Source organism: Podarcis pityusensis (assembly GCF_964106645.2).
Source record: "Podarcis pityusensis genome assembly, chromosome: 15".
Lineage (NCBI taxonomy): Eukaryota > Metazoa > Chordata > Lepidosauria > Squamata > Lacertidae > Podarcis > Podarcis pityusensis.
In genome coordinates, this window is record NC_138040.1 from 43,034,066 (window position 1) to 43,058,177 (window position 24,112).

The window sequence follows — 24,112 nt, forward strand, 5'->3', positions numbered from 1 at the left end:
TTTGGTGCATGGTGTGGCCATGGAGGGCTGCCATCTTCTGACGTGGCCAGGGGAGGGGATGGTCACCTGGTGCCACCCAACTCTGACTGCATTGGGCTCCCAGGTAAGGACAGGCAGTGCCTGCAAGCCAATCAGTCTCCAGCCCACTCCATGCCTATTTAAACGGGCAGCCAGGTGCAGGCCACCCTCTTGGCTGATCGTCATGGGATTTTCAACCGACCTAGTCCTTAGGGGTCCACCCAGTGGGGGAGCAGGTGTGTTGCCTATGGACCTTGCTATAGTTTACACCATAGCCCTGAAAGGAGTGTGGGGAGTGTTCGTGCGACACACCTACACACTGCAGCCGACACACTAACATGTCATGACACACAATTTGGAAAGCTCTGGTTTACATGGTCACCATATTCGGGGACAGGGAGGAATTTTCTCCTGCAAGCAAACTGGCCGGCTTGCAGGTTTTTGCCTACCTCATCACAACATTGGGAGATAAGGCATTGGGCTGGATCCTTAGTCACAGGAGTATCCTGTTAGCAGGGTCCAGGAGGGGTGACTCTGTCTGGGAGTCCATGGTGGAGGGGGAACAGTGGGCCAATACACCTCCCCCAAAGGCGACTCCCCAGCACCAGGTTCCTATCAGGTAGCAGGATACATGCCCAGTGCCTTAGCCAAACCTACTCTTTCCTGTAATCAATAACGTTGTGGCTTAATTCAACCTAAAACCAGTTTCCTGTGTCCATTCTTGTGGCCCTCCCTGCACCTGCAGTGGGCATCATGTCCCTGTGCTGGCAAGGATATAATTCTGTCTTACAAGCTGCAAGTGTTATCTAGTCTGAAATTTATTTGTCCCACTCCCCCTATGGCATTAAAAAAATAAAAATAAAAATCGAACGAAGGCATGGAATATATAATTTGCCATCATATAAATGACAAATTTGATACACAAATGGAGATGAAGCACCCTAGCATTGTCGCAAGGTTACCAACTTTCTCTTCTTCCTGTTTAAGGGTCTCCTCTGACCACCCCAAAGCTGTGTGTACTGTTGCCTTTGTAGACCGCAATCTGTACTGAAATCCAAGCCTGCTGTTAACTTCACTTGCGCTCTATTCTTGTGTTTGCTATTATTTTTTAACACTTTTTTGTGCATAAAAGCACTATCCTCTCCCTAGAGCCTGCCTGCAGTGAAGACATGGTCTGTACAACTGCAATTATTTAGAAGAACAGATGGAGTGAGGAGCAGAAAGTCTGTTAATAGTAATAGAAATGCTACATGTTAACCTGGACAGCACACGATGACAGTCCCATGACTACACGTTCTGTTCCCACCAGCTGGGCACCAACGCAGAAGTGAGAGATTCACAACAATAGCAAAACCAAGAACCCACCTAAAGTTAGAAATCAAATTCCTTCACACTTTTCAGTGTAGGTTTCCCCCCACCCCCAGTAATCTCCTGCCTCATGGTCATTTCAAAATATTTTCATATTTAAGGTGTGGTGTTATAAATTTCAGCATGGTTGGCAGGGTAGAAATTAGGCATGAATGTGTGAGAAGGAAGTACAGGCCAATAAAGGGAGCACAAACATGGTAAACCAAGAATTTTATATCCCCCCCAATCACAATAATTAACTCTTAAGATTGTGCTGACATAATATATATAATCGCTGAGCAGCAGATTTGCTTGGGCTTTTTTTCTTTTGGGTGCTTTTTTTGTAAGATGTGAATGAATCAGAGGTTGCTCTTAATGGAATCTAAAAGACAGGAAGGGACATGACACAGTGGCAGAACATCTGCTTTGCATACAGAAGGTTCAGCCCCCATATCCAAGCATGGTTGAGAGAGACCCCAGTCAGAAACTTTCCCGCTCCTGTAAACTAGTGATCCACGCTCTCTCCAGGCCCACATTTAACCCCCAGCCCTGAGTTTCTAAGATAAAAAAACACCAGTCATTGAGTTAGCTTAGAATTCACACATTTGAAACTGGATGCCCTCCTTGCAAACCAGTTTAAGCATAAAATGATTTTTAGTTTCATGTGTTAAATCTTTAGATTAGATTGTTAAAGTTTCAGAGACAGATGCAATATCACTGCCTAATGACAGACCAGTTGGATATTATGCAAGAACAAAGCTAAGTCCGTGAAGCTTATGCCGTCATAAACTGGTTAGTTTTTAAGACTCTTAGTAGTTTTTTGCTGCAAAAGGCTGTTGGCTAATCCTCTAGATTTTGTTATGAAATTATTCTGCTCATCTTTTACAATCAGTCACTGTGTGTGACCAGTGAGAAGCTTAGGAACTAGTCTGTTGTGAAAACAGATTCAGAGAGCATTGAGGCTGCCCCCTCCCCCCGAGGATCTAGGCCAGAGGTCCCCAAACTTATTTGGCCTACCGCCCCATTTTATTGGGGGGGAAACCTCAGTGCCCCCCTGGAAATCTACCTTCTTTTAAGCCAACAAATTAAGCTTGCTGGCTCAGTCTGATCCGCCCCAGGACTGGGGCTGGTGCTGAAGCCACAGCCCACCTGCCATTGGCCAAGTAGGCGTCTGCTGTGATCCACTTCCTGGGCCTGAGTGAAGCCCCAAAGGGATCATCCAAGCCCGGGAAAACCCCTCGCCTCAAGCATGTCTACCAGATCCAGGGGAGGCGTTGTCGCCATCCCACAATGGTGCCCGACCTTTCGGTTAGCATCATTACACCAGATGAAACACGTGCAAACAGTTTTTTTTCTTTCTCTCTCTGCTTTTTGTAGTGAAGAGCAGGCTGAAATACTTTAAATACATAATATCCATATTTTTTACAGGAGAAGAAGTATGTTCTCATCATGGTAGATCCAGATGCGCCTAGCAGAGCGAATCCAGAATACCGTTTCTGGAGACATTGGGTTGTCGTTGGAATCAGAGTGAGTAGCATGTGTGTTTATGTTATTACATTATTCATGAGGATGCATCAGTAGCTTTGGAAACACTGCCGAGTTCAGATATACCTGGCTCTTTCCTCCATCATTGTTATATCACCTTACTCAGTGGTTAACAGTGATTAAATGAATAGTAGTTAATTAATTAGCAACTATTTTGGAGGAGAGGTCTGTCTACAGACAGATGGCCCTGTAAAGACATCATGGCCAGCACTACACAGTCATACCTCGGGTTGCAGACGCCGCTTCAGGTTGCGTTTTTTCAGGTTATGGACTGCCAAAACCCAGAAGTACTGGAATGGGTTACTTCCGGGTTTTGGCAGTCGCACATGCACAGAAGTGCTAAATCCTGCTTTGCGCATGCGCAGAAGTGCCGAATTGCAACCCGTGTGCGCGCAGATGTGGGTTGTGAATACTGTGGGTTGCGAATGTGCATCCCACACGGATCACGTTCGCAACCCGAGCGTCCACTGTACCAGTGAGTGTCGGTGGGACTGGGGCCACTATGGGTCTCATGGGCAGGATGAAGGGGAGATGGTGATATGTAAAATCACTCTTCTTCAGCTTTTGCTCAGTGCAGCCAAGGAGATTCTTTAAAGTTTTCATGAACCATCTCAGGAAGTGCATGGTCCTCTTGCTCCAAAGGCATGGGAACATCCCTTATCTGTGCCCTGTGATCTAGACCAGGGACTACAAACTACCTTTGACTTGTTGTCTGGGACTTGTATGAAAATAGAAAAACACTTTAGATTTGTGTGTATTTTGCATACCTATCTGATATGGTTCTTCATGGTTGAGTCTCAAGCCAATGTGGCAGGGCGGTTGTAGCTTTGGTGGGGCGTGTATACATATCAACTTAGATTTGATAAGGTTACAGTGAACCCAGATATCTTGCCAGTATATGGCCAGTATGCTTTCTGTGGTTTTGGTCTAACTGTGTTAATTCAGGTATGTCAAGTTTCAGGAATTTGCCCTCTATTCATGCAGAAAAACTATTTCAGGTGAGATTTGTTTTGATTAAAAATAATAATAATTAAAAAGGCTAATTAATCTGTCAGGACCAGGTGCTTTTTGGAGCATATTTTTAATCCCATTTTGGATTACTGCTAGGGTAAAAGATCTAATGATTCCAAGGTTTTTTTCTAGGAATGTTGTGTCCAGTGGTTCAGATTAATAAAGTTTTGTATAATTTTTTTTTCAATCCTCCAGAATTTTTTTTGTCTTTGGATTTTTTTACCTTTTTGCATTTTAACACAATATATAACTCATTTTGTTTGATTTATGCATACTTGTTTGCTAGGCAGAATATTCATTATAATATCGCTTTATCTTCTGAAGTGAATTAAGTATCTGCAGGACTTCTAGAGATCTTAGTTCTGCTCTTTTTCTTAAGTCTTCTGTACACTCTTTGTGTGCATTTATGTTCAGTTTTAAGATCTTGTATTTCCTGAATTAAATTGGCATTTACCTTCTATTTCTCTTTTTAAATTCTCCTTTCTTTTCACTTATAAGTATGCTATGCATCACACCTTTAAACTTGTCCCAAACCACAGTAGTTGTCTCTTCTCCCATATCATTAATCTGAAAAAATCCATAAGTCTCTTTAAGGAGTTTCTCTTTATTAAAAAAATAAAAATTTAATATCCAAGGGTCTAATTTTCAATAGAAAGGTTTAGGTTTGTGTACACCCCATTGTATTCATGTGATAACAGGGGCATGGTCTAAGATATTAAGAAGACCATTTTCCACATTGTCAACCTGAGAGATAAGGCCTTCTGTGATTAATAAATGATCCAATCTGGCATAATTTTTGACCCTGTGACATACATGTATAGTTCCTTAGTTCTGGATTGGCTATGCACCAGTCATCAAAGTAATTGTGTTTATGTAATTCAGTCGTACCTTAATTTTCAAACAGCTAAGTTCTCGAACGTTTTCGCTCCTGAACACTGTAGTCCCAGAAGTGACTGTTCCGGTTTGCGAACTGTTTTTGGAAGCCGAACATCTGACGGGGCTTCCGTGGCTGCAGGAGCTTTGGTTTTCAAATGTTTTAGAAGTTGAATGGACTTCCAGAATGGATTCTGTTCAACTTCCAAGTTACAACTGTATGTTGTAGAGGGATGTTCTAAAAGGAGGCAGTTTGCAGGGTTTTGTGATAGGTGAAACGTTCTGCATTTATCAAAATAATAAGTACAAGATTTAAGTCACCACCTATCATCACCTTGTTTAAATGAATGCAGTAATGGAAAGGTTTCATCCAGAAATTGTTCTTGTTGAGTATTAGATCCATAAATAGAGCATAATGTCCGCTAGCAGTTATCTAACAGACCTTTTAGGATGATAAATCTTTAGGATGATAAACTCAGTATATCTTTTAATTGAAAATCAAGTTTGAGAGAAATCCAGATTGCTGACCCCCTACTTTTGGAAGTACCTTGTGAGGTGTCCCAATTTCTACTTTCACTTGGAAGGAAGGATTTCGCATCAGTATTGTTTTTCCATTGTTTGGTATGCATCTCTTGTAAAAGAAAAAGGGAAAAAAAGCAAGCTCTGGGTTATCTCGCTTTAAAGCTCAAATAACTAGACAACACACAGAACATAGTGTCAATGTTTTCCTTTTTTTTAAGGGAAATTCCCTTATTCCAAATAGGATTCCTCGCAAGAAAAGGGAAAAGTTGACAGCTGTGACACAGAATAATGTTTTGGGATTAAATAAGGCTACAACTTTGTTGGTTACAGATGTGAAGGTTTGGCCATAGGTATTGGGGTAAGCAACAGCATATATCATTCCAGCCCATCTGCTTGCAGTGCTACTAAGGGTAAAGGGTAAAGGACGCTCTATGAACTACATCAAATTGGGGCGTCCCCCAAATGGTCCCCGTAGGAGGAGTGGTATGGCCCTAGCCCACTTCAGGGCATTGGACAGGAGTCACTCATCCTGAATCCTTTTAACAGGATACCCTTACCCATGGAGGGGCAGGTGGAGGCTACAACCTCCCCTCCAACCAAGATCTAAGCTTACCCAATGCCTATCCACCTTACAAAGTTGTGATGATTTCTATGAGGTAGGTGAAAAACCAAATGGCTGATGCCAATTTGCCACATGGGAAAAATTCCTAACCAGTTCTGAATTATGGCGAACAGCTTTGTCCATAGCAAGGTCGTACCATCCAAAACAACCCTAAACTGCGGGAGTTAGGGTGGGAGAACTGGCACGACAAAAGGAGAGGCTGAAAGGCTGGGCAGGCCTTCAATATACCCTGGCATCATCATCATCATCATCATCATCATTATTAGGCAATTGGTCCCATGCCCAGGGGAATGCCCTCCAATTCCTGCCGCCATTGGCCAATTTGGTGCAGGAGGGTGATCCAGCCTGCCATATGCCGGTTCACAATGGAGGTCTGGGGCCCGCCTGTAAAGCCACACAGCCAAGAAGGGGCAAATGGATTCATTGCAGTTAAGTGTAGCATTATAGGTTAATTTTAAATCATGCAACATATTCAAGGCAGCAGATCTGTTATGCATCATATTAATTTTAGTGTTGATATCATATTTTCCATCAACAAAAAATAAAAATGCTCTGAATTCCTATAGGGATTAATTTCAACATTCAAGCTCCACCTTCCCCCCTCCACAATCCTCCCAACCTTCCCAACAGAATAATCTCTACGCCTATGGCTGAGAGTGGAAATAACCTGTCTCTTCCTTCATGAGCCAAATGCTCATGAGCTAAGGTGAAATTAGAGGACATAAACACTAACCCCCTCCTCCTGTCCCACAGAAGCAGAAAATGCTTTACATGGCTATATTGAAAACAAAAGAAGAGAATAAAAGCCCACATATTGCCTGTTTTGCTCTTGGTCAAACTTAGAAGTTGGTAGTTTCAGTGGGACCTTAGGCAGAGAAGAAGCCATCTGTGTGTTGTCTTTTGTGTTCTTGCTGCTGCGTCTTTTTTGCAGGCGTCTTCTTTATCTTGTTTTTCTCCCCCCATCTCCCCCCCATTTGCTGCCAGTCTCCTCCTCCCAGTTTTGTGTCTTCCTCTCCACTGCCTTCGCCTCCAAGTTGTTTGTCTTCATTTGGTTGCAAGTCCCAGTTGATTTAAGAATTTTTTAGCTTCCATTTGTGCAGAGGCAACTTTAGTTTGTTTGGCCTTTTGTTTTGTCCAGAGTTTTATTTGTTTATATTTCTGCTTAATACTTGTAAATACTTACAGTCCTCAGTAAAATTAAAAAACAAAACAGTAGGTTGCTGAGTTGTATGCTACCTGCCTTTTCATATACTGGTGAAGTTCACATTGATTGTAGGAGAATTATGTTTTTTCCAGAATATCTGTGCCCCAAACAACTTTACCTTTGGGGGGTTTGAAGGTTAAGCACATGATTGCAGAGTAAATGAATATAGCATTTGGCACAGATTCTTTTCTGTAATGTGGCAGTGGAGCTTCATCAGAGATGCTCTGTATGAGAAAAGTGAGTTACAAGTGTGTCCCTGTTTGCTTCTGTGAAATATTGGAGTATATCTGTTCTTTTCACTTTGAGAAGATGTGGCCACTAGACTGCCAGCATTTATCAGGAGAGGTTCAAGTACATATTGGAACCTTAGGTTTGTGTAGTTAAAGTGGTTTTAAGCATACTAGTTTAACAACTCCACTTTAAAAATGGACTTTGGAAAGAGATGGGGGAAATAAATGGAAAAGTCTAGGATGAACAAATGACTAATGGGAAGTTATGTAATACTCCACAAGCAAATGAGTGCAGGGTTGATGCTCATTGTTATATTACTGCCCCATAAACAACTCAGAAGAAAAGCTCAATAAAGACTGGCTATTGTCTAATTACTATTTACTAATTATTATTACTGTTATTATGATTATTTGCATTTGTTAGTCAATTTGTACCAAAAAAGTCTCAGAGCAACTTAACATGATATTTTACAACAGATAAAAGCTATTAAAACTAGAAAAAATTAAATAATGTATAATGCAACGCATAAACTTTGTGCAAGCAAATCGGGATGAATGCTGAATGAATTAAGAGATCGTGCAGAGAGGAGTCCTTCGTGCTTTTAAATGTTAGTAATCAAGTTCTGTGCTAGACTAGAGTAGTATGAACTTTAATTCAGGAATGTTTCTTAAATGTCAGGGAATCATAGATGGGGGGGGGGCAGAGGGAAAGCTATTACTATTTATTTCCACTAATATGTTGCATTGTCTCTGACTTTCCCTTCCAAGAGTTACCCGCTTCAGATAAAGCCATCTAGGAAAGCAGCTTCTTCATGCCTTCTTGTATTTTGTAATTTGTTGAAAAGTTTAGATGTTTTCAGCTCTGATTCGATCCAGAATCATAGAATCATAGAATCATAGAGTTGGAAGAGACCACAAGGGCCATCGAGTCCAACCCCCTGCCAAGCAGGAAACACCATCAGAGCACTCCTGACATATGGTTGTCAAGCCTCTGCTTAAAGACCTCCAAAGAAGGAGACTCCACCACACTCCTTGGCAGCAAATTCCACTGTCGAACAGCTCTTACTGTCAGGAAGTTCTTCCTAATGTTTAGGTGGAATCTTCTTTCTTGTAGTTTGGATCCATTGCTCCGTGTCCGCTTCTCTGGAGCAGCAGAAAACAACCTTTCTCTCTCCTCTATGTGACATCCTTTTATATATTTGAACATGGCTATCATATCACCCCTTAACCTCCTCTTCTCCAGGCTAAACATGCCCAGCTCCCTTAGCCGTTCCTCATAAGGCATCGTTTCCAGGCCTTTGACCATTTTGGTTGCCCTCCTCTGGACACGTTCCAGTTTGTCAGTGTCCTTCTTGAACTGTGGTGCCCAGAACTGGGCACAGTACTCCAGGTGAGGTCTGACCAGAGCAGAATACAGTGGCACTATTACTTCCCTTGATCTAGATGCTATACTCCTATTGATGCAGCCCAGAATTGCATTGGCTTTTTTAGCTGCCGCGTCACACTGTTGGCTCTTGTCAAGTTTGTGGTCAACCAAGACTCCTAGATCCTTTTCACATGTACTGCTCTCAAGCCAGGTGTCCCCCATCTTGTATTTGTGCCTCTCATTTTTTTTGCCCAAGTGCAATACTTTACATTTCTCCCTGTTAAAATTCATCTTGTTTGTTTTGGCCCAGTTCTCTAATCTGTCAAGGTCGTTTTGAAGTGTGATCCTGTCCTCTGGGGTGTTAGCCACCCCTCCCAGTTTGGTGTCATCTGCAAATTTGATCAGGATGCCCTTGAGTCCATCATCCAAGTTGTTGATAAGGATGTTGAATAAGACCGGGCCCAAGACAGAACCCTGTGGCACCCCACTAGTCACTCTTATCCAGGATGAAGAGGAACCATTGATGAGCACCCTTTGGGTTCGGTCAGTCAGCCAGTTACAAATCCACTGAGTGGTAGCATAGTCAAGACCGCATTTTACCAGCTTCTTTACAAGAATATCATGGGGCACCTTGTCAAATGCCTTGCTGAGATCAAGGTAGGCTACATCCACTACGTTCCCTTCATCTACCAGGCTTGTAATTCTGTGAACAAACGAGATCTGGTTAGTCTGACATGACTTATTTTTCAGAAATCCATGCTGACTATTGGTGATCACAGCATTCCTTTCTAGGTGCTCACAGACTGTTTGCTTAATGATCTGCTCCAGAATCTTCCCTGGTATTGATGTCAGACTGACTGGGCGGTAATTATTTGGGTCCTCTCTTTTCCCCTTTTTGAAAATAGGGACAATATTTGCCCTCCTCCAGTCTGCCGGGACTTCGCCTGTTCTCCAGGAATTCTCAAAGATGACTGCCAGTGGTTCTGAGATCACATCTGCCAGTTCTTTTAATACTCTTGGATGCAGTTCATCTGGCCCTGGAGACTTGAATACATCTAGACTAGCCAAGTATTCTTGTACTATCTCTTTAGTTATTCTGGGCTGTGTTTCCTTTGCTGAATCATTTGCTCCAAATTCTTCAGGTCAGGCATTGTTTTCTTTATCGGAGAAGACTGAGGCAAAGAAGGCATTGAGGAGTTCAGCCCTTTCTGTGTCCCCTGTTTGCATTTCACCATCTTCTCCTCTGAGTGACCCCACTGTTTCTTTGTTCTTCCTTTTGCTACGGACATACCCATAAAAGCCTTTTTTGTTGCTTTTAACCTCTCTAGCAAGCCTGAGTTCATTCTGTGCTTTAGCTTTTCTGACTTTGTGTCTACACGTGCTGGCTATTTGTTTGAATTCCTCTTTGGTGGTTTCCCCCCTTTTCCATTTTTTGGACACATCCTTTAGATAGCCACCCTGGCTTCTTTAGGCACCTTCCATGTTTCCGTCTCATTGGTATTGCCTGAAGTTGTGCTTTTACTATCTCCCTCTTAACAAACTCCCAGCCATCATGAACTCCCTTTCCTTTTAGTATTACTGTCCATGGGATCTCACCCAGCACTTCCCTAAGTTTTATGAAGTCGGCTTTCTTAAAGTCAAGAAATTGAGTCCTAGTATGCTTGGCTGCTCCTTTCCGCTGTATAGTAAACTTCAGAAGAGCATGATCACTCACGCCTAATGATCCTTCCACTTCTACCCCACTAACCAGGTCATCAACATTGGTTAGGACCAGATCTAAAATGGCTGTTCCTCTTGTTGCTTCTCCCACTTTCTGGACAATGAAGTTGTCTGCAAGGCCAGTGAGGAATCTGTTTGACCTTATGCTCTTGGCTGAGTTTGACATCCAACAAATATCCGGGTAATTGAAGTCCCCCATTACTACTATCTCCCTTCCTTTTGCATGCTTGGCCATCTGTTCCAGGAAGGCATCATCTATGTCCTCCGTTTGGCTTGGGGATCTATAGTAAACTCCCACAATGAGGTCACTGTTATTCTTCTCTCCCTTAATTTTGACCCAAATGCTCTCACTTTGGCTTTGAGGTTCTAAATCTTGGATCTCTTCACAGGTATACACATCCCTGACATATAACGCCACTCCTCCTCCTTTCTTGTCTGGTCTGTTTCTCTGAAATAGATTGTATCCCTCCATTATTACATTCCAATCGTGGGACTTATCCCACCAGGTTTCAGTGATGCCTATTATGTCATATTTAGTTTGCTGTACCAAGAGCTCAAGCTCATCTTGTTTATTTCCCATGCTTTGCGCATTAGTGTACAGACATTGAAGTCCATTAATCATTCCCCGTGTCTCTTATTTAAGGATTTTTTCCTCCCACCACTAGGTCTGCGTGCTGTTTGCTCCATTTGGTCTATGACATTTATCTAATAGTCTTGGTACTAAAGCCTAATTAAGATATCAATTAATTTGCAACCTGTATTTAAAAAGAAATATCTAGTTGTTCTCTATTCTTCTCTGAAATTACTGCCAAGGGCTTTTTGTACAGATACCTTAATTAGACTTTTTATTGTTAATGGGAATATTGAGCAAATTAAAATTGGATATTAATACTTTCCATGATTTTCATAATTGGCTGAAGAAATAAAGCATTCAGAATAATTGTAGCAGCTTGTGTACAATTTTACTCCCATACAAATTCTTTCACAGGAATCCTTACACATTCCTGAACAATGAGGTCTTGAAAGTCTCTCATTAATTTTAATATTTATTAATTTATTAATCACAAAAAGCTGGAGCTAGCTTTCTTCCTTCTGTGTGCAGATCTTTCTAGTGTTACTAATTATTGTAATTAAAAGTAACTTTTAAGGCAAGAAAGAAAGTCTGAAATCCAACACAATTCTCTGGAAAGGATGTGTGCTCAAATGACATGGTGCAGTTTCAGATAGCAGTGCAGTGGAAGTTCTGTTTTCTTCATAGCTACAACACTTATAACTGAGAGGAAGAAAGACATAGATTTGTATCGTAATAACATTTTTAGGAAATCATGAACAGAGAGATGGGGGAGATTGACACTTGTGGGGATGTAAGGAAACAGTGATTTCCACTCCGTTCTATGTTTGTTGGAATCATCACTGTTGCTTTCCTACTACAGCTTGGCTTCTGCTAAACCCTACCTTGTTCACCTCACTATCTGCTGTGGCTGAATTATGCATTTGATTATATAATGATTTTTGTGCATTTCAATTGAATGGAAACTTCAAAAACTATGCAGAAGACAACATAATTATATACATAATGTTTGTAGACTTAATTTTTAAAATTGTAACCCACCCTGGGACCTTTGGCTGAAGGGCGGGTAATAAATTAGAATAATAATAGTAATACATTTAAAAATGATACTGCTCATATTTGCATGTGTGATTTAAGTTCCACACCCCAAACATTTGAACATGCAATTTCCATTCCTGCTTCCTTTTCTGATTGAATTCTCCTACATCCATATACACTGGTACGAGATGCAATAAATTTATGGTGTTGAATTGTGCCTTTCCATCTGTGATTATTGGGATCTTCTGGGAGCCAGATTTTAAAAATCAAATCACTGAGCTATGTCTGAGTGGAATCAATGTAACTGTTTTTCTACTAAACCAGAGGGTTTTTTTGTGTATGTCTCCAAATCTGCTATTTCTTTCCCAGTCTAATGCATTCATGTATCTGGCAATATTTTGTTGATTATTATTTTTCATAGCCATAGCAGTGTGAGGGCCTAACTGCACTTTATATTAATACTATGGCATGCAGCTATGTCCCTCGATTTTGAAGACATAGTCATAGGCAAGCGGGGAGGTGATTTCCTCAGGACCTCAGTGTGTTTAACCCTTTCCAGCTGCAATCCTGATGAAAAAAACCCCTTGCTGCAATTAGCAATTCTACTTTACCAATGTTATTCTATTGCTAATTGCAGTGGGGAGATGGATTTTCATCAGGCTTGCAGCTGGGGATGAAAGGGTTAAATCCCCCCTCTCCAGACACTGCGATTCCAATGGAAATCTATCACAAACAGCCTGTAAAAACAAACTCTCTAACATTGCTGCAAATAATTGAGTATGCAGTTATGCCCTCAGAATTGGGAAGTTCCCATTGCCGTAGGTTCTGCCACACAGAGAAAAGCAGTTGCTACAGGGAGCAGATTATGATAACTGACATCATGTAAACAGGAGACCTGTGTATGTCTGAAGAAGGAGATCACTCTTAAATTCTGCCATTCTGCCACTGCCTTATGTATTTTCTGGATGGGGAAACATGTGACCCTCCATGTGTTGTTGGACTCCAACTCTCATCAGCCCCAGTGAGTTTGGCCAGTGGTCAGAGATGACTGGAGTCCAACAACATCTGAAGGACCACAGGTTCCCAACCCGTCATACAGAAAATAGAGGTGAGGTGAAACCCTAATGAGAAAGATAAGACTTGGCTCAGTAGCATCTACTTGTTCATGACATTTTGTGCCCTGCCCTTCTCTGGCACTGCCCCAAGCCTCTTCATGGTGAATTCAGTCTTGCTGTAGGGTTTCAGCCAGAACTTTCACCCATCATGTTGTAAATTTTAGCAGCCTAATCTGTTGAACACCTTCTGTTACACAATTCACCATTCATTGCTTATCATCACTGACGACACTGTTTCTTGAATTGTCAGAAAGAGGGTGCTTTAACTCCAAAATAATGTATATATTTTAAAAATGTTGCTACAAAGTGGAATAATATCTTTTGATGACTGTTTTTAAAGCCCTTTAGGTGTTCATGGTAATTTGCAGTGTAAAATTATTTAGAGATAAGAGCCAAATTAGCTCTTAAAGGCGGGAGGTCGATATGTCCCGTTATCCATGCAAGCAGTGTTTAAATATAATCAGCCTTTACTCTAATGCAGCATAATTGTTCATTTGAAATAGCTTTTTTTATTCCATTCAATGAGTCATTAAAATATTCAAAAGATAATGCAGTGAATTAGAAATAAATTTATCACATTATCCTGCATATACTGAAGAGTATCAGGTAACTAGGCAGAGACTGAACTGGCATACATAGAGATCCAGTAAATAATGCACTGTTGTTTTAAAAATCAGTAGGTAGAATAAAAGTGTAAAGAGAGGACAAATTGTGTCCTCAAATTCTGTTTTGCTTCCTACCCAGTCACTGGGAATAAGGGTGAGAATGACAGTAAATCTGCAAACCTTTGCTATTCTCATTTTAATATTTATTAGAATAGTACTTTGTAGTTAAAAATGATTATAAAAAACAACTCTGTCAGAGGAGAATTCCTAGATAATTCCTTCTTGTGATATAGTGAAAGGGGGAGGGGAAAAGAACACTCTAACTGTGATTATCAGCTGAATGCAATAAACTATTTGCTCTAACAACAGAATTTGATGTCTGGGAAAACTGACTACACAGACTTACCAATCTGCCGTGCTACCTGGCCTACGCCAGGGCCTGGACTTCCATCAAGCATAAATTTGGGCAGTTGGGAACAGAACCCAGTCAATTTCATTCCTCATTTCTAACCACAGGGTCACATTTCGTCTCTCCCATCTTACTTTTGCTCAGTGAGAAAAGAGAGTCTTCTGGAGATTTGGTCCCCATATTCTTCTACAGAAATGGCTGGGTATGCTTCTCACCCACATGGAAGGCTGTACACACAAGAGCTGGCTGGTGGTACCACACGGATCTATGTTTACTGCTGCTATTGCTGAGTTGAAGCACTATTTTCACTGCAGGATATTTCTTTGACACATATAGTGTGGGAATGGGGTCCCAACTGTGCCCATCCTGGGGCACAGGCAAGCCGCCCTCTCTCTTAGCGCTCCAGGTGTTCTCATTAAGGAGGCTTTGATGCCTGAAGGTGAAGCAGCAGGGACGGTAAAGGAAACAATCTGTTCAGCGAGGAACATGGTACAAAGACAGCTGTTCCTTCTGTGCAGTACGGTAGCAGTGTGAAACGCATGCCCCAGTAGGATGTTAGGCTAGCAAGCTGCTTCTGTGACATGAAGAGTATGGCTGTTTTCATCAGCAATGATCTCTTAATCCTCTTTGTGTATATGTTTCTGTCTTGGACATGTGTGAAGTTGTGCAGAGGGAGGGACAAATTACAGCACCCTTCTGTGAAAGGACCAGGCCTCTCCATTAAAGGGGCACTCATCCCTTGAGGATTTTGCAAGCAGTTTCTTTCTTATTGTTGCTTGACTTTGTCAGTGAATTTCCTCTCACTGGCTGATGAATAGGTTCTGGGTGGCAAGTGTCACCATAGAAACAAGTGCTAACTTAAGCAAACAAGAGCTTTATTAACATTAAGAGTAGTAGAGTATTTCAGAAATTATTGGAACTGAGTTATAAGTTTGCTGGAGGGGGAATTCAGCTAGACCTTCTGCTTTTTGGGGTGGGGAGTGAGAGAGAAGGAAGGGGGGTGCTTGTATGCGTACTGGGTTATCTCCTGAAGTGCTGCATGGGGTTCTTACATTAATCTTCTTTCCAGACTACCTGGTTAGTGGACATTTCCACGTGTGATTTGTGCTGCCCTGGTTCGTTGATTCCTGCACTGGCAATCAATGCGATGGAGGCTTTTGCTGACCATAGCATTAGAGATTATCAGTGTGAATCACCAGTCAGCTGATTCCCTCTCCCTATAGCATGCAATCTCCTTGTGTGTTGGTATTCTGGGGTGTCATTTGCACATTCTACCTGCCAGAGCTCTGCCATTGCGAGGCCAAAACACATAGTCAGAAATAAGGTCAGGGTTATTTCAGTTATCGGGTGTCTCATACAAGGAGTATTAAAAATCTTCAATTGCTCAGCGCTTGCTTCATCACACCCTAAAAGTATATTAATGCAGAATGCTTTATGTAGTAATCTGATGCACACTTAACCCGGAATAGGTACCATGGAACATGGTGGTAGAGAGGCAGCAACATTTGAGAGCCTCCCAGATCAGATGCTTTCTGCCCCACTACACTCTGGCTACTCCACCCCTCCCTCTGTGGTCACTGTATCTTAAATGCACAAAGTCTCCAAGGGTCGTTTGCTTGTTCTAATCCTTCATGCTTCTGGAGAGGTTCCAGAGCAGTGCAACAGCACAGGGCATCATGTTGCCCTGAAGACACTTATTGGGAGGAAGGATGTGCTTTAAAAGTATGGTGTGAATGTGACCTACTTCATCTGCACTCTACTGAGACAACGACAGTGTTCAACAAGAGCAGGAAACAAGGAAATATCATGTCAGTCTGATTTTTTTTCTTATATTCCTGTTTTGCTTTTCCATTTAAAAATAGCCAAGTGGCTAGCAAAATTAATATACTACAAACTATAGAATTAAAACAGAATATTTATTTTAAAATTGTTAAGAATTTGCAAGAACTCTCAGTAACAATACCATTAAAGTATCAATCAATTAAAGGGCATCCTAAAAGCATACAGAATAACACATGCCATAACTACATTCTGAAAGGCGAGTGAGATGGAGCCAAGCAACTCTGCTTCATAAGGGAATTCTGTAGTCTAGGCACCACAACAGAAAATACTGTTTCTTTTATTCACCTATTATACATCTAATAATCTAATGAAATCTAGTAAAATCTAATAAAAGAGGTCAGCAGCAGAATTTCCAATGATGAGCTCCATATTCAGACAGGTTTGAACAGAATAAGGCAGTTCTTGATGCGTGTTAACTTTAAAAGCCCTATGTTTGTTAAGAAACTGAAGAGATACTTCTCTATATCTTCTTAAACCCAGAAAGTAGAGACCCCCTACTTTCCCTTCTTCACCAGTCCTCTTTTCTCCCCTTCTTCCGGAAGCCCTTTAGAAAATTTAACCAGATTCATGAAGCCAATGGGAAGACGGAGTCCCTGACAGAGTCTGGTATTTGTAATCAATCATGTAGTCCTAATTTCACTGGGAAGCACAAGTGGTTTGGGCAAACAAGGTATACGGAGTGCAGAAAGGGGAAAAGGCAAAAGTCAGGCACTTGCTCCCCTCTTGATGTCTTCTACAACTATATAGACCTCAAGGCAAGGATATTTGTTTTCTAGTTTTAATTTTCCTTGTTGGTATCAGAGGAAAACTATTTTCTCACTGAAAATGGTGCTATTTAATGACATCTAGATAAATGTGGTGGTGGGGAGAATTCTCCAGAGTAAGGAAACAAATCTCAGCTTTGGTGCTGCTGCCTCGGAGCTCCATGTGTGAGGGTGGCAGAGACCAGCCCTGAGGGCACATACTTGCTGCAACAAGTTTCTGTGTTTAACACGTTTTCCATGAATTGTATTGGAAGTTGAGTGTCAACTGTTATTATTCATGCCCTGCAAACAGATGGGGTTTAATTGCTGTTACTGTCAGCCTAGCTGTAAATATCACAGGGGAAAAAAGAGCTCTTTGGCTAATTGTTTTAAAATAAAAGTTGAGAAAGTATGTATATAAATTATAGATCAAGTGTATTTTAAAAATCAAACTGTTTATATTGCCTTTAAATACAGTATTTAGTCAACAGCATTAGGATCAGTGAATGGCTGAGAGATACAATGCCGCCCTACAGCCTAAGATGCCAGAACAATATGACAGCAGTAACTTATTACTGATGAAGGAGGTGGGGGAACCAACATGAAAATGTGATTGGTCAGCACACTAGAAGAATAGAACAGCTAATCTTTGTAATTTCATGGGCACCATTAAGGCAAAGTGCTGCTTTTATATAGCTTTGAGGAGAACAAGGTACCATACCTAGGTTTGCAAAGAGGTTGAGCGTTGACACATGCATGCTAGATTTAGGGGAGGGGGTGTGGCATTCCTTTTAGTCCTCCAGAAAGTTAATGACAAAAGGTGGGGGTGCAGGGCAGGCCATAAATATATATGAGGGAAAGGTGAGTTGAGCATATGTGTGTGTGTGTGTGTGTGTGTGTGTGTGTGTGTGTGCAGGTGCACACCTAAATACATAAAAGTACTGGTTTGTGGTGCTTTATTGTCATTACTGTACAATTCCTGCTGCATGTTTCAGAGCAATTTCTTAAATCCCCCCTTGGCTGTGCTGCTTTTCAGACACCCACCTTCACCTGGGGGAAGTGTTAATGCATCATGGTCTGAGGCAGAGCTACATGATCACCTCATAGTCTTCAAGTTTGGGAATGGGGTGAAGGGGTGGGAGAGAGGGATTATAATCAGCTTTTATACCCTGTGTCCCACTAGGGCTGAGGGCCCTGCTTGTATCACACAATATGGATAGACCTTTAGTCAGTCCATTCAATTAATGAAGGATGCTCACACTATTTTACATGACAGAACTGGTACACTTTTAAGAAGTTAATTGCTTGTGTGACCCAGTGGGCAGTGTGAGCAAGGATGTTCATAAATCTCAGCCATGGCAACTTTGGCAACCTGGCAGTGAAAAACCCATCTCATGCTTTGGAGATTGCAAAAGGTGAGGTGACGAAGGTTTGTGAACTCTCAAATCATGTTACATTATTCAGATAAGCATTTTTTAAAGGCCCTATTAAAGGGTCAACACACATACATCTTATCACAGCTTCAGTATACCAATGATTTAAAGATGACGGTATTTAACAATCACAGTTTGTCTTAAGGAACAGGACAACATTCATAGCTTGACACCTGCTTGGTAATAACTTTATTGGTCCCCTCAATACACTTTTCAAATTGAGTCCCCAGAGCAGCTGTCGACATTCAGAACCACACACAAAATGTTCCACTCTTGGAGAATGTTTATTCTTTCTGAAAAAGCAATGGGACACCCCCCCAAAAAAACCACAAGAGATAAGCTGCTGAATGGAACTGGTGAAAAGGGTGGCAGGTAAGCACTGTGGTGTCCAGAAAGTAGTTTCATAGATTTGGAAGGGACCCTGAGGATCATCTAGTTCAATGCTTGCAATGCAGGAATATGAAGCTGCCCCATACAAGGATGGAACCTGCAACCTTGGCATTATCAGCACCACACTCCAACCATTTGTATCCTTGCAAATACTTCTCACCACTGAGGCCACAGGAACTCTCCGATAAGTGCCTGTGGCACTATTACAGGGGCACAGTAGTAGCATATGGTTCTACTGAGTAGTCCTAGTTTCACTCCTGGGCGAGTGATTCAGCTTTTTCAAGGTAACACAAGAGCAACATGAAAAATGGACTGACCAAATTTCAATAGAAACGAAAAAGAATGAGTGTATTGCTGGCCGCTAGAGGAGAACAAGAGTACTTTCATTTCTATAAAAACATACTGTTTCTTCAAACCCTTAGAATCAGTTTGTATATATATCTTTGGAGAATCTGTTGCTGCTATCCACAGATTCTGATAAATGTTTGGTTTATTTCCTGAATTATAGATGTTGCTATCTGGGCACTGCATTGCTCCAAATGAACTATGGTTCAAGACTTTTGGTACATCACGGGCTTCCTGCTCCTCACACTTGCGCTGCTATGAACAATATATTCAAACTGATGAGTAACTAGAGATGCCGATGGCTCATTCCTGTCCCCAATTTAATAAGAGCATAGAATTAACACGATATTTACTGCAAAGCCCAGGCACTCTGTTTGTTTCTGTAAAAGGGCCAAGCCTCTGTTTGAGCTCCCACTAAGGTGTATTCTTTCCTGAATTGTAATTAATGCTTGCAGGTAATTACAATCTAAAGCACAACTGCTTAACAATTCCCCTTCCCAAAGAAAACTAATTTTAATGCCAAGAGGAAAAGTAATATTTTAGCATAAAACAAATGTCAGAGGATGAGGCTAGCAAAGGTCATCATAATTTCTTCATAATTTCTTTAGTTAGCTAAACTGGCCTATCTTTGGTGAATCGGGATGATCATCAATAAACTGAAACCCACTGCTTCAGACAACTCTGGAAGGTGGATTGGGCTTACCTGCTTCATCTCTCTCACTCTGCCCACCCTTGGGATTTGAACCTGGGTGAGAAGAAACAAGGTTACCTTTTGTTGGGCTGAAGTATGGCTGGCGCATTTACACCCATACCCTCTCAAACAGTTTACTCCAGTGGCAATTTCAGAAGTAAATTATGTAAATTCTGTTCCTGTCTGCAGCATCATGTTAGCGTAGAGAGTAATAACAGTTCACAGCCAGTACAAAAATTAGTCGCCAGCTACATTCTACTCAGAGTTGATCCATTGAAATTAACGGACCCAGGTGAGTCATATCTATTAATTTCAGTGGGCCTACTTTGAGTGTGACTAATGTTGGATACAACCCAAAAGTAGTTTACTGCTGGGACTACTGCCCTTTGAGAGCACAAGTGCAAATGCACCTCTTATTTCATGAGAAAAAGCTGTAGGATCTTTGTGTGTTTAACACAAAAGTACCTTTCTTAGGCCTACAAGTTATTTACAAGCAATATCTAGATAAAGAAGAAAGAGCTTTGAACTGTTTTCATTACTCGTATGATAAAATTAATCAAAATGATGCAAAAATGGGCACATTTCCACACTTTCCCTGAATTTATATAATTAATGTTATAACATTCAGCTTTATATAATTCAGAATTTGAATTACCTTGGCATAGAAATTTATTTATTTATTTATGGCTCTTCTACAGATGAAATAATTTTCCTCAAATAAGAGCTGTTAGCCTACAGTATTTCTAACAATTTCATATACAATTCCATTTCAACCTCAAATGAAAATGGTGTGGGTGCCTCCCAGCTTGCCCAGGGTCCAAATGCTATTACTTTGTGCCTGTTGCCAGTTAATGCCTTGGAAGAAATTTCAACACAGGCAGCCATTGACTTGTTAACATTTGTTTTTCGGTGCTGTGACAAAGATTACCCACCCCTCTCAGTAGGCAACTGCAAAGGTTGCTCTGAGGATGATAGTGAATCAGTTCTCTCTGCCTTCATTTTCACAGCAGGTACCTACTTTATGGAGATTGAATTTAGGGTTTTTCCAGGATGCTTCTATTTCATTTAGCATGCAAAGGCTAATAATTTGTCTCAATTCAATAAAACAGAGGTTGCAAACACTCTCTCTGCTTATTTAAAGGATGGCTTTGTAATTAGTTTCTTTCAACAAGGGGGGAGGGGAACAGATAAAATATACCAAAATGGCAGCGCAGCATTTTTGCAAAGGTGTTCTTTGGGCCGGCGTATTTTGTGCCTGTCAGTCCTGAAATCTAGTGAGCAATTTGAACAGGTTGAATAGCTGGGATCTGCCCTGGTGTCTCTCAGGCTTTATTTCAGACCCTGCCCCTCCAACCCCGTTGGAAATCCCAGCTGACTTGTTCCTACATTAGAGGCATCGGTCGCATAAAAGAGTGTTGTCCCATTCAAGTGCATGCGGTTCTTGACATGCTAATAATGAAGAAAATAAGTGGGAAAATATGCCCATGTCCCTCTTCCACTTCAGGCCTGCTGTTTTATGGAAAGTTTGTTTAACCTTTTCAAATGTTAAATGCACCCTACAGCAAGGTGGTATTTTATTTTTATTAAATTATTTCTATCTAATTCATAAAATCTGTGTAGTGCTTGATGATAAAAGAAACCTGTAAGCAGTTTGCAAAAAAGGATAAAACAATAAAAGTATCAATAAAAACAGTAAAAAGCAGCTATTTAAAACATTCAAAAATAATAAAAACAATTATAAGCAAAAAAACAATTAAAACCACATATCATTCCACATATCTGGGTAGGCAGGTTTAAACAAAGCTTGTCTTTTAGCAGGCACCAAAAAGAGTACAGTGGTACCTCGGGTTACATACGCTTCAGGTTATATATGCTTCAGGTTACACACTCCACTAAGCCAGAAATAGTACCTCGGGTTAAGAACTTTGCTTCAGGATGAGAACAGAAATTGTGCTCCGGCAGCAGCAGGAGGCCCTATTAGCTAAAGTGGTGCTTCAGGTTAAGAACAGTTTCAGGTTAAGAACGGACCTCTGGAACGAATTAAGTTCTTAACCCGAGGTACCACTGTACAGCAAAAATAACTGCCTGATGCCATTAAGCAGGGAGTTCCAGATTTCTTGCAAATGCAGAGGGAGGATTCATGGCACCAGGAGCAGTGCCAGTTCTCCCAACTGAATATGGTCAAATGTGCATCCGTGGGGCAAATCATTGCGCCCTAATGCAGTCCATTATTGACTAGTGTGGGACTGGGGAGACCCAGGTTGGGGACTGCCACTGAACCAGCTGTCATTTCTCAGACTAATCTACCTCGGGTGTTCTGATGATAAAATGGGGAGGGGGTCTCTTGGACACTGCCAAGCTCCCCGGAGACTGAACTATGTAAAATATAAATGTAATTATATGGGAATGCCAGCAGATCAGATACAGGACAAGTACAGGCCGGGTGTGACCAGGCCAGATTCTATCTTGGCTAACTACAAGTTTGTTTTGTAATTTCTCATAAAGCCTCTATTATATATTGTATACCTATAAGCCGTCAGCCGTAATATTGCGCCAGAGACAGGACTCTAATCCCCCCCCCCCATTTATATCCCTTTTGCCACTTGGCTGTGTTGCTCAATCTACCATTTGATGAATAAGGAACAGTTCATTTTTTGGGCTGTTGTTCATTGATCCTATTGCTGTTCTGATGAACTATGCCAGTTTGTGCCTGTTTCCTTTCCTCTCATCTCATCGGTGCTTGTCCTGCTCACCCCTTTCATCATCCCCTTTCTCTGTTGGAGCACATTTGTACAACAGCTGTCCACACTCCCAGTTGGCTGCGGCGGCGGCGTTGAGTCAGAAGCAGGGAGGGGGCCTTGGAAAAAGCAGACCCCTCGTTTTGTAACCGTCTCAAATTTCAAAACCAGGAATTCAGCTGTACAAGCTGCAGAGCTAGTGTGACTGTGCTCTGTGTGTGCAGCCTGTGGAGATCAGATGCCCCAAAGAGCCCTAAACCGTATGCGGTATATCTCATATGATATCAGAGGTGAAAGATGCTACAAATCTCCTGTGACATTTATTGTTAAATATCTTAAAAATGAGGGGCAGTCTACATATTCAGTCCCATGTGTGTTCTTTGGGGATGCCGGAAAGAGGCCTAATTGTTAATCTTACACTCAATGGGACTCAGCCCTGCAGTTTTGTAAAATTTATACATCAGGAAGAAAGCTGACAGAACATTGCTACATTGTAAGTTGCAAGATCAGGGCAGGTTTGCTGGTCTCGGAGCTGCTCTGAACAAGCAGCCTTAACCGGTTTCTCCTGTCAAAAGCACAGTGTGAGCACAGGTGCCTTGGCTTTAAGCCAGTTTGAAATTGAGTTCACTTGAACCTCAAAAACATGAAGCAGCAACAGGGAGGCTGGAACTCCTGACATTACACCAGGGATGAGGGGAACTGATTAGAGTGGGAGTTAATCGTTTGCTCATTCTTGGAGCAGTAATTCATACAGGAGCCCTTTGGGTGATATCAGCAGGTCCTAGAGTCAAAATTCAAAAGTGGGGCTTTCCTGCATTAGAATTGTAGAGCTGTAGAGTTGGAAGGGACCCTGAGGATCATCTAGTCCAACCCCTGCAATGCAGAAATATGCGGCTGTCCCACACAGGGGTCAGAATAAGCCCCTCTTGGATCTGAAGATCTGAAAAAATACATTTTCAGATTTCCACCTGTTCACATACTACGAGAACAAATAACCATGAATCAACATTATAGCGCAATGCAAATAGTTGCTTACATACGGGAGGGCTTAAATATACTACTACTTGCACAAGTCAGCAAACATAATCAGGTGTAGCATATATAGGAAGAGTCCTATGCGCAACTAATTGTGTATATGACACTCCTGCCTTAATCTCATTCAGATCTTGACACTGCCCAGGCTGGTTTTTTATGAATATTTCTGCTTTGCTTTACAGATGGGGAAAGTTGTCTCAGATTACACACTAAATTGCACCACTAAGGCTGCACCATATTACCACCACCCAGTGCAGTTTATATTTAGAGCTGAGAATACTTTCCTAACAATTTTGTGCCAAAGAAACAAACCTTATGTAGGGATAGGGAGTTGAAGAATGTCAGCGTAGTCAGTGGTGGAGCTTCATGCTCCTGCACTGGGGGGGGGGGGTGGAGAGCAGGCGGGGCTGGTGCATGTCCTGGGGCGTGGTGTGCTGCCTGTAGGGGCGTGGTGCCCAGCGCTGGGGGGGGGGAGCAGCCGCGATGGCACCCTGCTGAGATCGCGCTGCCGGGGGTGGTGCGCTCCCCCCGAACACCTCTTCCTCTGCCAGTGAGCATAGTACGAGGTGTGGATTAGTTTGCATAATTCTTAAAACAGCATTTGAGTTTCAGTTTAATTTTTTTTTATTTACTATATTCATAGCCCTCTTTTCTAGTGTGTGTGTGTGTGTGTGTATACAGTGGTACCTCGGGTTAAGAA

The 24,112-nt window shown here is 41.7% G+C and overlaps 1 protein-coding gene across 3 annotated transcripts in view; it reads left to right on the top strand.

The window, feature by feature from the left end:
* Positions 1-24,112, top strand: part of PEBP4 (phosphatidylethanolamine binding protein 4) — a gene marked incomplete at its 5' end in the record, with an annotated part of 242,522 nt that overhangs the window by 87,714 nt on the left and 130,696 nt on the right. For all 3 annotated transcript variants that reach the window (XM_080982631.1, XM_080982632.1, XM_080982630.1), the window contains one exon: positions 2,794-2,892. In XM_080982631.1, coding sequence (XP_080838757.1) covers positions 2,794-2,892 — 99 coding nt within the window. The remainder of the gene's footprint in view (positions 1-2,793; positions 2,893-24,112) is intronic.